At 51.9% G+C, this 10,460-nt stretch overlaps 1 protein-coding gene across 1 annotated transcript in view; it reads right to left on the reverse strand.

Moving 5' to 3' along the window:
• Positions 1–10,460, reverse strand: part of SLC38A7 (solute carrier family 38 member 7) — an 18,629-nt gene that overhangs the window by 3,699 nt on the left and 4,470 nt on the right. The window contains exons 2-10 of the mRNA XM_008069214.2: positions 9,572–9,952; positions 8,422–8,620; positions 8,044–8,188; positions 7,031–7,129; positions 6,366–6,423; positions 6,039–6,153; positions 3,974–4,121; positions 2,625–2,824; positions 1,678–1,732 (exon numbers count right to left, since the gene is read on the reverse strand). Coding sequence (XP_008067405.1) covers positions 1,678–1,732; positions 2,625–2,824; positions 3,974–4,121; positions 6,039–6,153; positions 6,366–6,423; positions 7,031–7,129; positions 8,044–8,188; positions 8,422–8,620; positions 9,572–9,841 — 1,289 coding nt within the window. The 5' untranslated portion in view covers positions 9,842–9,952. The remainder of the gene's footprint in view (positions 1–1,677; positions 1,733–2,624; positions 2,825–3,973; positions 4,122–6,038; positions 6,154–6,365; positions 6,424–7,030; positions 7,130–8,043; positions 8,189–8,421; positions 8,621–9,571; positions 9,953–10,460) is intronic.

Consider the following 10,460-nt stretch of genomic DNA (forward strand, 5'->3'; position numbering starts at 1 on the left):
GAGAGAGAGAGAGAGAGAGAGAGAGAGAGAGATTTACTGTAGAGACAAGGTCTCACCAAGTTGCCCAGGCTGGTCTTGAAATCCCGGGCTCAGGCAATTCCTTTGCCTGGGCCTCCCAAAGTGCTGGGATTATAGGCTGAGACACTGCGTCCAGACAATGTAATATTTCTTATCCATTAGACTAACACAATTTAGAAAGGAAGGTGAACATGCACTGTGACCTCACAGTTTCCACCTAAGAATTGATCCTACCAAAATCTGGGAAGAGATACACCAAGATGGATAACAGTACCCACATTCAGGACACATTCACACAACAGAATATTCGGCAGCCATTTAAAAAAGGAAGGAGCAAATCTTCATGTACTGATAGTTATGTTAAAAAAAAGCAAATGGCAGAAAAGTGTGTCTGGCATGAAGTCTTTTTTTGATAAAACAAAACAGAGGCCGGGTGTCATGGCTCATGTCTATAATCCCAGCACTTTGGAAGCCCAAGGCAAGAGGATTGCCTGAGTACAGGGGTTCGAGACCAGCCTGGACAACTTAGTAAGACCTCACCTCTACAATACCTGCTGGGCTCAGGCAATCCTTTCACCTTAACCTTCCAAGCAGCTGGAACTATAGGCATGTACCACCATGCCCGGCTAATTTTTTTATTTATTGTAGAGATGAGGTCTTGCTATGTTGTCCAGGCTAGTCTTGGACCCACAGGCTCAGGCAATCCTCTCACCTCAGCCTTCCAAAGTGCTAGGATTATAGGCATGAGCCACTGTGCCCGGCCTAGGTTTTGAATTTCTAACAAGACACATGTTACCCATTTTAAAAAAGTACCTTAAGCACTCCAGTCTGGGCACCAGAGTGAGACTCCGACTCAAAATAAATAAATAAATAAAAATAAGTACTTTAAAACCTCATAATTTTTTTTTGAGTCGGAGTCTCACTCTGTCACCCATGCTGGAGTGCAGTGGCATGCTCATGGCCACCACAGCCTCGACCTGCTAGGCTCATGTGATCCTTCCACCTCAACCCAGCCTTCCAAGTAGCTGGAACTATAGGCACGTGCTACCACCCCCAGCTAATTTTTTTGATTCATTGTAGAGAAGAGGTTTTGCCACGTTGCCCAGGCTGGTCTCAAACCCATGGGCTCAGACAATCCTCTTCTGCCTCCACTTCCCAAAGTGCTGGGATTATAGGCATGAGCCACTGCGCCCAGAAAACACCCCATTGTTTTTTTTGGGGGGGGTTAGATTTTCACTCTTTGTGGCCTAGGCTGGAGTGCAGCAGCACGCTCACAGTCACTGCAGCTTTGACCTGCTGGGCTTAGGTGATCCTTCTACCTCAGCCTTCCAATAGCTGGAACTACAGACATACGCCACCACGCTCGGCTCATTTTTCTTGATTTATTGTAGACATGAGGTCTCGCCAGGTTGCCCAGGCTGGTCTTGAACCCATGGGCTCAGGCAATCCTTTCACCTTGGCCTCCCAAAGTGCTGGGATGATAGGCGTGAGCCACTGTGCCCAGCCCAAAACCCCATTATTTTTACATACACAAATCTCTTTTCTGTTTTTGTTTTTTTGTGTGTTACACAAGTCTCTTCATCTCTACCTTTTTTTAGCCCCCTTTCTCCCCAATCCACCGTCTCCCCGAGAGGACCATATAGCTGAGCCATGCTTTACCTGGCTGGTTTGACTTCCTCCATCTCAGAGAGTTTAGCTTGAATGAGGCACAGCCCTGTTAGAGAGGAAGCAGCCCTGAGTGTTTGCAGGGCAAGGGGCTCCCTCCCTCAGGCTCAGCCTTCTCCCTTACCAAGAGGTAACGATGGTGGATGGAGAAAGGCCTATGTTTACTCTACACATATTCCATTTTGGTCCCTTAGTCTACAACTGGCAGGACAGGCCTGGCATCTACTCCCTTAGGACAGGCCAGCATCTGACAAGTCCTCCTTGGGCTGCATGCGAGACTCAGAGCTAAAGGGACAGCACTGAATGGTGACTCAGTGGTATCCCACTCCCAGGGCCCTTCCCAGTGCACTTCTGGGCAGATGTGACTCCCTTGCTCTAAGCAAAGTGGCCAGGGATCTCTAGGTGGCTTCCTGCATAGGGACAAGCTGGGTATGGGTTGAACTTATGGATGGGCAAATAGGCAGTTCCTTAGGGATCTAGTACAGACCCATGTCTGGTACTCAGGTCTCCTGATGTCTGTGTCAGGGCACCACCCCAGCCCCCACTGCTGTAATAATGGGCTGCAATGGGCTGAACAGGCCAGAGAGATCCCTCACAGTCAGGGGGCAAGATACTTGAATGAAGGGTTAAAAGTATAGACTCTGGACCCAGACAGCCTTCAATTTGAACAGGTTTGTCACTTACTAGCTCGGTTTGTCAAGCTTTAGGCAAGTCTGTTACCCTCTCTGAGCCCACACCTCCTCAATGGTAAACTGGAGGTCACAACTACACCTTCTTTCCCTCATAATGCTTGGGCAGGGGCAAGTACTGAGCAGACGTGGGTGATGGATAAATGCTGTAGTTACTCTCCCCAGCAGGTTTTGAACAGGTGGGGCAACGAGACCAGGGAGGCCCCATGAGTCTCAGCTGCGGGGCTGTGAGGGGATGCCAGGGGTCTGCACCTGGGAAGACGAAGATGAAGCAGGCGGCCAGGCCTCCGATGACTGAGATCACCTTGCCGATATCAGGGATGAAGAGTGCCAGCAGCAGGGTGAGCAGGAACCAGACCAGCGTCTGCAGCACGCGCCGGCGCCGCTCCCGCCCCACGTCCTCCTCCACCGGCATCCCCTGGTAGCGCAGCCACAGGCCTTCCACCACCGCCCTGCCCATGTGGAGAGGGATCAGAGACGCCCTTGGTGCTGACGGCCACCCACCCCTAGCTCACAGGAATCAGACCCCTCACGGGCAGATGGTGGGGAGGGCCCTAATACTGAGCTTCAGTTTCCTCTTTTGTAAAATGGGCCTACCAGTACTTTGGTTCCCTCAGACTAGATGAGATGGTGAATGTGGAGGGCTTTGTGCTTTGCTTCACTCTACAGAAACGGATACATTATTTTGCTAGGTGAATGGCTCATGCCAGTAATCCCAGCACTTTGGGAGGCTGAGGCAGGAATTGCCTGGGCCCAGGAGTTTGATACTAGCCTGGGCAATGTAGTGAGACCTTGTCTCCACAAAAACTAAAAAATAAAATAAAATAAAATAAAAAATTAGCCAGGCATGGTGGCATGAGCCTGTAGTCCCAGCTACGTGGGAGGCTGAGGTGGGAGGATGACTTCAACCCAATGAGCAACTGAATTCCAGTCTAAGTGATGGGGTAAGACCCCAACTCAAACAAAAAATAAAATAAAGAAAAGGATATGTTTTCTTCTTAAATGGAATGGTCTGGGGATATCCAAAAGGCTGGACACCCATGTGAAAGGTCAGAAAATAATCTGGATAGAGATTCTCTCTCTCTCTTTTTTTTGAGTTATAGTCTCATTCTGTCACCTAGGCTGGAGTGCAGTGGCATACTCACGGCCACAGCAGGCTCAACCTGCTAAGCTCAGGTGATCCTTCCAAGTAGCTGGAACTACAGGCATGCACCACCACACCTAGCTAATTTTTTGATTTATTGTAGAGATGAGGTCTCTCTAATTTGCCTAGGCTGGTCTGGAGCCCATGGGCTCAGGCAATCCTCTTGCTTCTGCCTCCCAAAGTACTGGGATGACAGGTGTGAGCTACCGCATCACGGCGGGATAAAGATTCTTACGGGACTCACAGAACATTCTGGTGACCCCAGGACAGCTCCTGAGACCTGGCTTGGGGTACCTGGAAGGCCATCCTAGGCGCTGACTCTTTTCTATGGTCTCCAGTTTCTCCTTCCACAGAATGGGTTCCACACAGGGTCAAAGTACCATGCTGAAAGGGCTCACAGGGGCTCTGAGGGGTCCTGGGGAACAGGAGGGCCCCAACAGGGCAGGAGGCTACTCACCGCCCACAGAAGTGCAGGATGGGGTAGGAGGTGAGCACACTCAGGATGATGAAGGCTCGGGCAACAGCCACAGCCATGTCCTCCGAGGGGTAAGACAGGAGCACATCGGGGTCCACAGCAGCTCCAAAGGTCAGGAAGCCACAGATGCCTGTGTGCAGGGACAAAGGGGCCGAATCAGAGCCACTCTGGGAGGGTGGGGTGGACTGCCTACTCCTGGTGCAACATCAGCCAGGGAGGATGCAGCAGCAGCTCCCGAGGCTTAGACTGAGGCTCAGAGGGGAAGTTGGGCTGGGATCAGATGCCCCCTCCCTGACTTCTCATATCCCCCCAGTCCTCCAGCCCCCCTGTTTTTTTTTAGTTGGAGTCTCACTCTGTCACCCAGGCTGGAGCGCAGTGACACGCTCACGGCCACCGCAGCTTTGACCTGCTGGGCTCAGGTGATCCTGCTGCGTCAGTCTTCCAAGTAGCTGGAACTATAGGTGTGCGCCATCACGCCTGGCTAATTTTTTCTTGATTTATTGTAGAGATGAGGTCTTGCCAGGTTGCCCAGGCTGGTCTTGAATCCTTGGGCTCAGGCAATCCTTTTACCTTGGCCTCCAGAGTGCTGAGATTATAGGCGTGAGACGTCGCACCCAGCCAGCCCCCACCTTTTTGATCTTGAACTTGCCCAGGATGTTTCTGCCTTAGAGCCTCTGCACTAACTGTTGTCTGCCAGATATTCACGCTGTCATTTCCTCATCATTCAGGTCTCAGTACAGATGTCCCTCCTCTGGGAAGGCTTTCTGCCATGCCACCCATGTGACCCCCATCCCAGGAACTCCCTCATATCGCCTTGTTTTTTCTAACACTCATTCTTCTCTAAATTTTTTTAAAACTGGTTTCTTGTCTGTCCCCTCTCCCCCGCCCAGAATGAGTCCCAGGAGAAGAGGGGTTTGCCCATTTGCCCCTCTTGTTTCTGGCTGTGTCTTCAGAGGCTAGACAGTGCTGCAGCCCACCTGGAAGGTCCCACAGGGGGCCATTCTTCCTGGTCTCCCAGCCCTGCTCCCTCATCCCGATTACTCTCAACACAGAAGCCAGAGCCATTTTTCCCTGAGCGACTCCCCTGCTTAGAACACTTCCTTTCTGGCTACAACAGCCCTTGAGGCCCAACAGATCTGACGCCCATGACCTATCTGGCCTCACGGCCTGCCACCTGTCCCAACTCACTCCACTCCAGTCACACTTACCTCCTTTCCGGTCCTGCCTCAGGGACTTGGCATTTTGTGGTTCTTCTGTCTAGTACGCTTCTCCCCCAGTTCTTTCTATTACAGCTCTTTCTCATCATTTGGGACCCCTCAGAGAGGAGCCATTTGTAAACCAAGTACCCCACCTAGTCTCATTCACAACTCCCCTTTTCACTGTCATCACAGCACTCGCCACCGTCTGGAATTTCTTATTGATCCCCTATTTTTTTTTGAGTTGGAGTTTCACTCTGCTGCCCAGGATGGAGTGCAGTGGCATGCTCACAGCCACCGCAGCCTTGACTTGCTGGGCTCGGGCGACCCTTCTGCCTCAGCCTTCCAAGTAGGTGAAACTACAGGTGTGCGCTACCATGTCCAGTTTATTTTTTGATTTATGATAGAGACGGTCTCACTAAGTTGTCCAGGCTAGTCTCGTACCCCTGGGCTCAGGCAATCCTCTCGCCCCTGCCTCCAAAGTGCTGGAATTACAGGCTTGAGCCACTATGCCTGGCCCCTAGTTACTCTTGATGACTGTCTTTCCAACGAGACTGTCAATCTCACGAGGACAGGACCAGGCCTATCTATCACCATGGCCTCCCCCACGCCGAGAACAGTTCCTGGCCCTTCCTAGGCACCAACTTAGAACTGGTGAGTGAAAAAATGAATACATCTCTCTCATCTTGGCAGCAGGAGACCCTAGGAAGCCCAAGTTCAAACCAATGCCTACAGGAGTATTTGTCATGCTGGGAGTACAGGCTGTCTCCAGGGAAGCTGGGTCAGGGGACCTGGGAACTTGAGATGGAGTGAAAACACTCCAATTCTGGTCTTTTGGGGGGAGCACTCACCTGTACCCATGTAGACAGCAAGAGCTATGACCATGGCGGCCGTCACCACCCCACCCCAGGTCTTCACCTCAGGCTGCCGCATGCTGTTGAAGACGGGTACACTGCTCACGTGGCACTGTCCAGGTGAAGGGCATAGTCATGGCAGGGAAGTCTTACTCCCGGTGTCTAGAGAGGACCTTGGGGACAAAGACCCCAGGGACCAGGGGCAAGTCCTGGGGCCCCAACTCCATCCTTCCTCCCAGGAATCCCCTCATCCTGCCTGCAACACGGGTCCATCCCACAACAGGGGAGGAGCGAAGGGGACAGTAGGGACCTTGCAACGGGCACCTGAAATCCGAAGCAGATGGTGGGCGTGGCGTTGAACACGGCCATCCAGGAAGTCGGCCTGTGGACGAACGCATAAGGCGCTACTTGGGAGCCCCTCAGAGTGACCAACCCTCCCCAGGCCCTGCCTCCTCATTCAACCCCCATGGTCTCCAGCAACCGGCATTCTGCACGTTCCAGCCACAGAAGTCTGGGAACAGGGAGAAGGCAACTGCAGTAAACTGAAGCTTGGGAAGGCCCGCCTGGGACCCAAATCCAGAATTGCTGGTTTCTGGACCAGGGCTTTGACTCTTCTGGTTTGTTCCTTCAAAAAAAGGAAACTTAAAAAAAAGACAAGACATTCATCCTCAAACAGACCGAGAAATTATCGATAAGCAGAAGTCAGAAAAACGTGCAATTCCACCCCAGTGGTCTCTACAACTTGAGGCCTACTCTTGCACTGGTTCATCTATTGGGTGTTAGTGGCAAAGTCCCCTATCTGTGGTTCTTACTCTTCCCTCCACTCACAAGAGATTGGGACTTCTTTCTTCCTTCCTTCAATGACAAATGAGACAGCCCTATGTGCCTTGGGAAGAGCGCCTGTGTGGCCTTTTGGTGCCTGGCACAGTATCTGCTGGGGCCCAAGTGGTGGTTTCTAGCCCATATGTCTCCCAGGGGCTCTCACTCACCTGGTCAGGATGTTTCCTGGGGTCATTTCTTTATCTGGCCAGAAGTACTTGATGATAACAATGGCAGTGACGTACCAAGTACCCACGACGCTCAGGAAGCTGCCAGAAAGGAGAGATTGAGCGTTCTCCTCTCTAGACCCAGCTGCCGTTTTCTGTTTCCTTTCCCATGGCCATCTACTCTCAGGCCTAGTGACTACAAGTGTCCACTGAATGACCTGGGAACTACGGCAAGCAAAGACTGAGGAGATGCCTGAGAAGTAAGTTTCAGAGAAACCTGCCACAGCTTGGAGGGAGCTGAACAACCAACAGGGGACCTGACTGATAAGTCTGGCCACCAAGAAATGTGCTGGCCCATGGCTCAGAGATCATGGCAGAGAGCTGGGCTCCAAGCACACCTGGAATTTCAACCAGAGCAGCCCAGCTTTGGTGCAGGCTGTGAGTAGACTATCCTCTCCACCTGGTCTTTGAGAACTAGGAGATGCCAGAGGTAAGAGGATTGAGAGTACTAATACTGAAATGTGAACACATAAGGGAGCCTTGGAGATAGCTGAGCGTCACCATCTACTTATAGACTGCGGACAGCCTAGAACTCCACAGCTTTTCAGACACTGAGCCAGGAAGCCAGTCTCCTCCTCTCATACCAAGCTGTATGGAAGACACTGCCAGGCTGGCAATCTCAAATGATCACAAATCCCATCCTCCCAGGGAAAGTCAAGGCCCAGGATGGCAAGCTGTCTTCACACTCCTGATCGCCACCCACCCCTTCTTTGACAGGGATACTTAGAAGCAAATCTCTCATTGATGAAAGGTCCGCTGTCTCCCTGGAAGAAGACAGAAATGGAAGGTCTTCTGCCTGAAACCCTGAAAGCTCTGGTCTGCCCTGGCTTGTCTGTTCTTGCTCCCCAAGGGTGGCGACAAGGAAGAGCAGGGTTCCCCAGCGGCCCTTCAGTCTCTAGCTGCCCAGTATCAGAGCTTCTGTCTGTCCCAGGCTGGGGTGGGAACCTGCTCCGCACCTGGCATATTTCTGGAAGCCGATCTCCCTGGGGATGGAGAGGGGCAGGATGAAGAGAAAGGCAGTGAGGCTGATGGTGAACTTGCGGTCTGTGTACCAGGGGCCGCCACTGGCCCCCTCAGGCTCCTTTGCCATCACAGCTATAACTGCACAAGGAGGAAGGAGGGAACGTCATGCCAGGCCACCACAGGGTACAGCCCTCCTGCTCTGCTGGGCTCCAGGACGTCCCTCTGTCTAACGGGCCCAGCAGCCTGGAGAAAGGATTCCCAGATGAATGCTGGGCCCAGGCAAATCCTGGGTCAGTGTTCGGCACCTTTTCCCTCCACCACAGGATCCCCAGGACCCAGAAGGAGAGGTAGGTACTGAGGAGGTGCCTCACTCTTGTCCTGCTGGTCCCCGATGATGATGAGGAAGGCGATGCAGGTGCCAAAGGTATAGACGGCGATGACCACCTCACACAGCACACCCGTCAGCTTGCCACACACAGCCCACACCACCTCCTGATAGGTCCTCTCGTTGCTGGCCTGGGAGCAGTAGGCCAGGATGACAAGGCCACTGATGATGAAAATCAGCATGCCCTGCAGGCAGGGGCAGAACGAGAGCATGCGGGAAAGGCCTGGCAGCAGAGGGCATTCTAGGCTGGCTCAGTACTTACTGGGCCAGTGCCCAAAGAGGGCCTGGCAAACCTCACTGGGCAATTTTAATAGACTGCCAGAGGTTGCCAAGTTGATATTTCCTTTAAGAGCAAAAACGAAAAGTGAAAAATTTCGAATATACAAAAGTAAATAGATTAGTATAATGAACTGTCACTTAGCTTCAAAACTGATTGATTCACGGTCAATTTTGTTTCACTGTGTTTCCCTTTCCACTCTGGATTATTTTGAAGTCAGTGCAAGCTATCGAGTCTTTTCATCAATAAGTATTTCAGCATGTAGTTTTAAAAGATAAGGCCCCTTTATGAATAGGACCACATTATCAATGTAACACCTAAAAAGTTAGATACGCAGTTGATGCTCAAATTTCTCTGATTGTTGGGAAGGCTTCTGAAACCTTATCTGGGCTCAAGGGAAAGAATGCTGGGATAGATTAGTAATGTCTGCCATGTGTGAGGGAAGGAACAGTGAGACATATGAGACATATGTCACCTACTAACCATCCCTGATCCAAAGCCTCCCTTTTTTTTTTTTTTTTTTTTGAGTTGGAGTCTCACTCTGTCGCCCAGACTGGAGTGCAGTGGCCACTCCTGGTGACCGCAGCCTCGCCTGCTAGGCTCCAGCGATCCTTCCAAGTAGCTGGAACTACAGGCATGCGCTACCACGCCTGGCTAATTTTTGATTTATTGTAGAGATGCGGTCTCGCCAAGTTGCCCAGACGGGTCTCGAACCCGTGGGCTCAGGCAATCCACTCACCTCAGCCTCCCAAAGGCGTGGGATTACAGGCTGAGCCACTGAGCCCGGCACCAAAGCCTCCCTTTTAAGGCAAAGAGCTCACCTGAATTGCACCTCTGCCCTCCCAGCCAGCACACTCACCATCTGTAGAGTGATGCCGGCTGCCACACCCCCAGCAGTGCTGAAGGCTGCTGGGAAGTTGAGCAGCCCTGCGCCAAGGCAGGCGTTGACGACAATGAAGATGGCCCCAAGCGTGGAAGTGGTGCCTCTGCCTGGACTCACAGGAGAGGCCTCCCACTCATTCTTGGGAGCTGTGTCCACACAGGGACTCTGTAGCAGCCGGGCTCGCTCCCCGGCATCTGTGCTCAAGCCCCACTCGCCCTGGTCACTGTTGATGCTGACATGGGCCATGGCTCTGAGAGTCCTCTTCCCGTAGTTCCTGTGGCTTCTGCCTCACGACCACATGCTCCGGGCAGTTGAAGAATACCCGCCTGTTTGGGCCTATTAGCCTAGAACTCCAATCTCCCTGGAGATGGATCTCAACCTAGATGGGACAAAGGTAGTTACTACTGTTATTTTATTGTATTTTATTTATTTATTATTTATATATTATTGAGTTGGATTCTCACTCTGTCGCCCAGGCTGGAGTGTAGTGGCACGCTCCTTGCCCCTACAGCCTCCACCTGCTGGGCTCAGGCAATTCTTCCACCTGAGCCTTCCAAGTAGCTGGAACTACAGGTGTGAGCTACCATGCCCAGCTAATTTTTTTATTTATTGTAGTGACGACGTCTCACCATGTTGCCCAGGCTGGTTTCGAACCCGTGGGCTCAGGCAATCCTCTCACCTCAGCATCCCAAAGTGCTGGGATAATAGGCTTGAGCCACCACGCCTGGCCTATTTTTTTTTTTTGAGTCAGAGTATTACTGTTGCCCAGACTTTAGGGCAGTGGTATGCTCATGGCCACCTCAGCCTTGACCTGCTGGGCTCAGGTGATCCTTCCATCTCAGCCTTCCTTTTTTTTTTTTTTTTT

The sequence above is a fragment of the Carlito syrichta genome, unplaced genomic scaffold (assembly GCF_000164805.1).
Source record: "Carlito syrichta isolate Samal-C Ts95f unplaced genomic scaffold, Tarsius_syrichta-2.0.1 Scaffold311864, whole genome shotgun sequence".
Taxonomy (NCBI): Eukaryota; Metazoa; Chordata; class Mammalia; order Primates; family Tarsiidae; genus Carlito; species Carlito syrichta.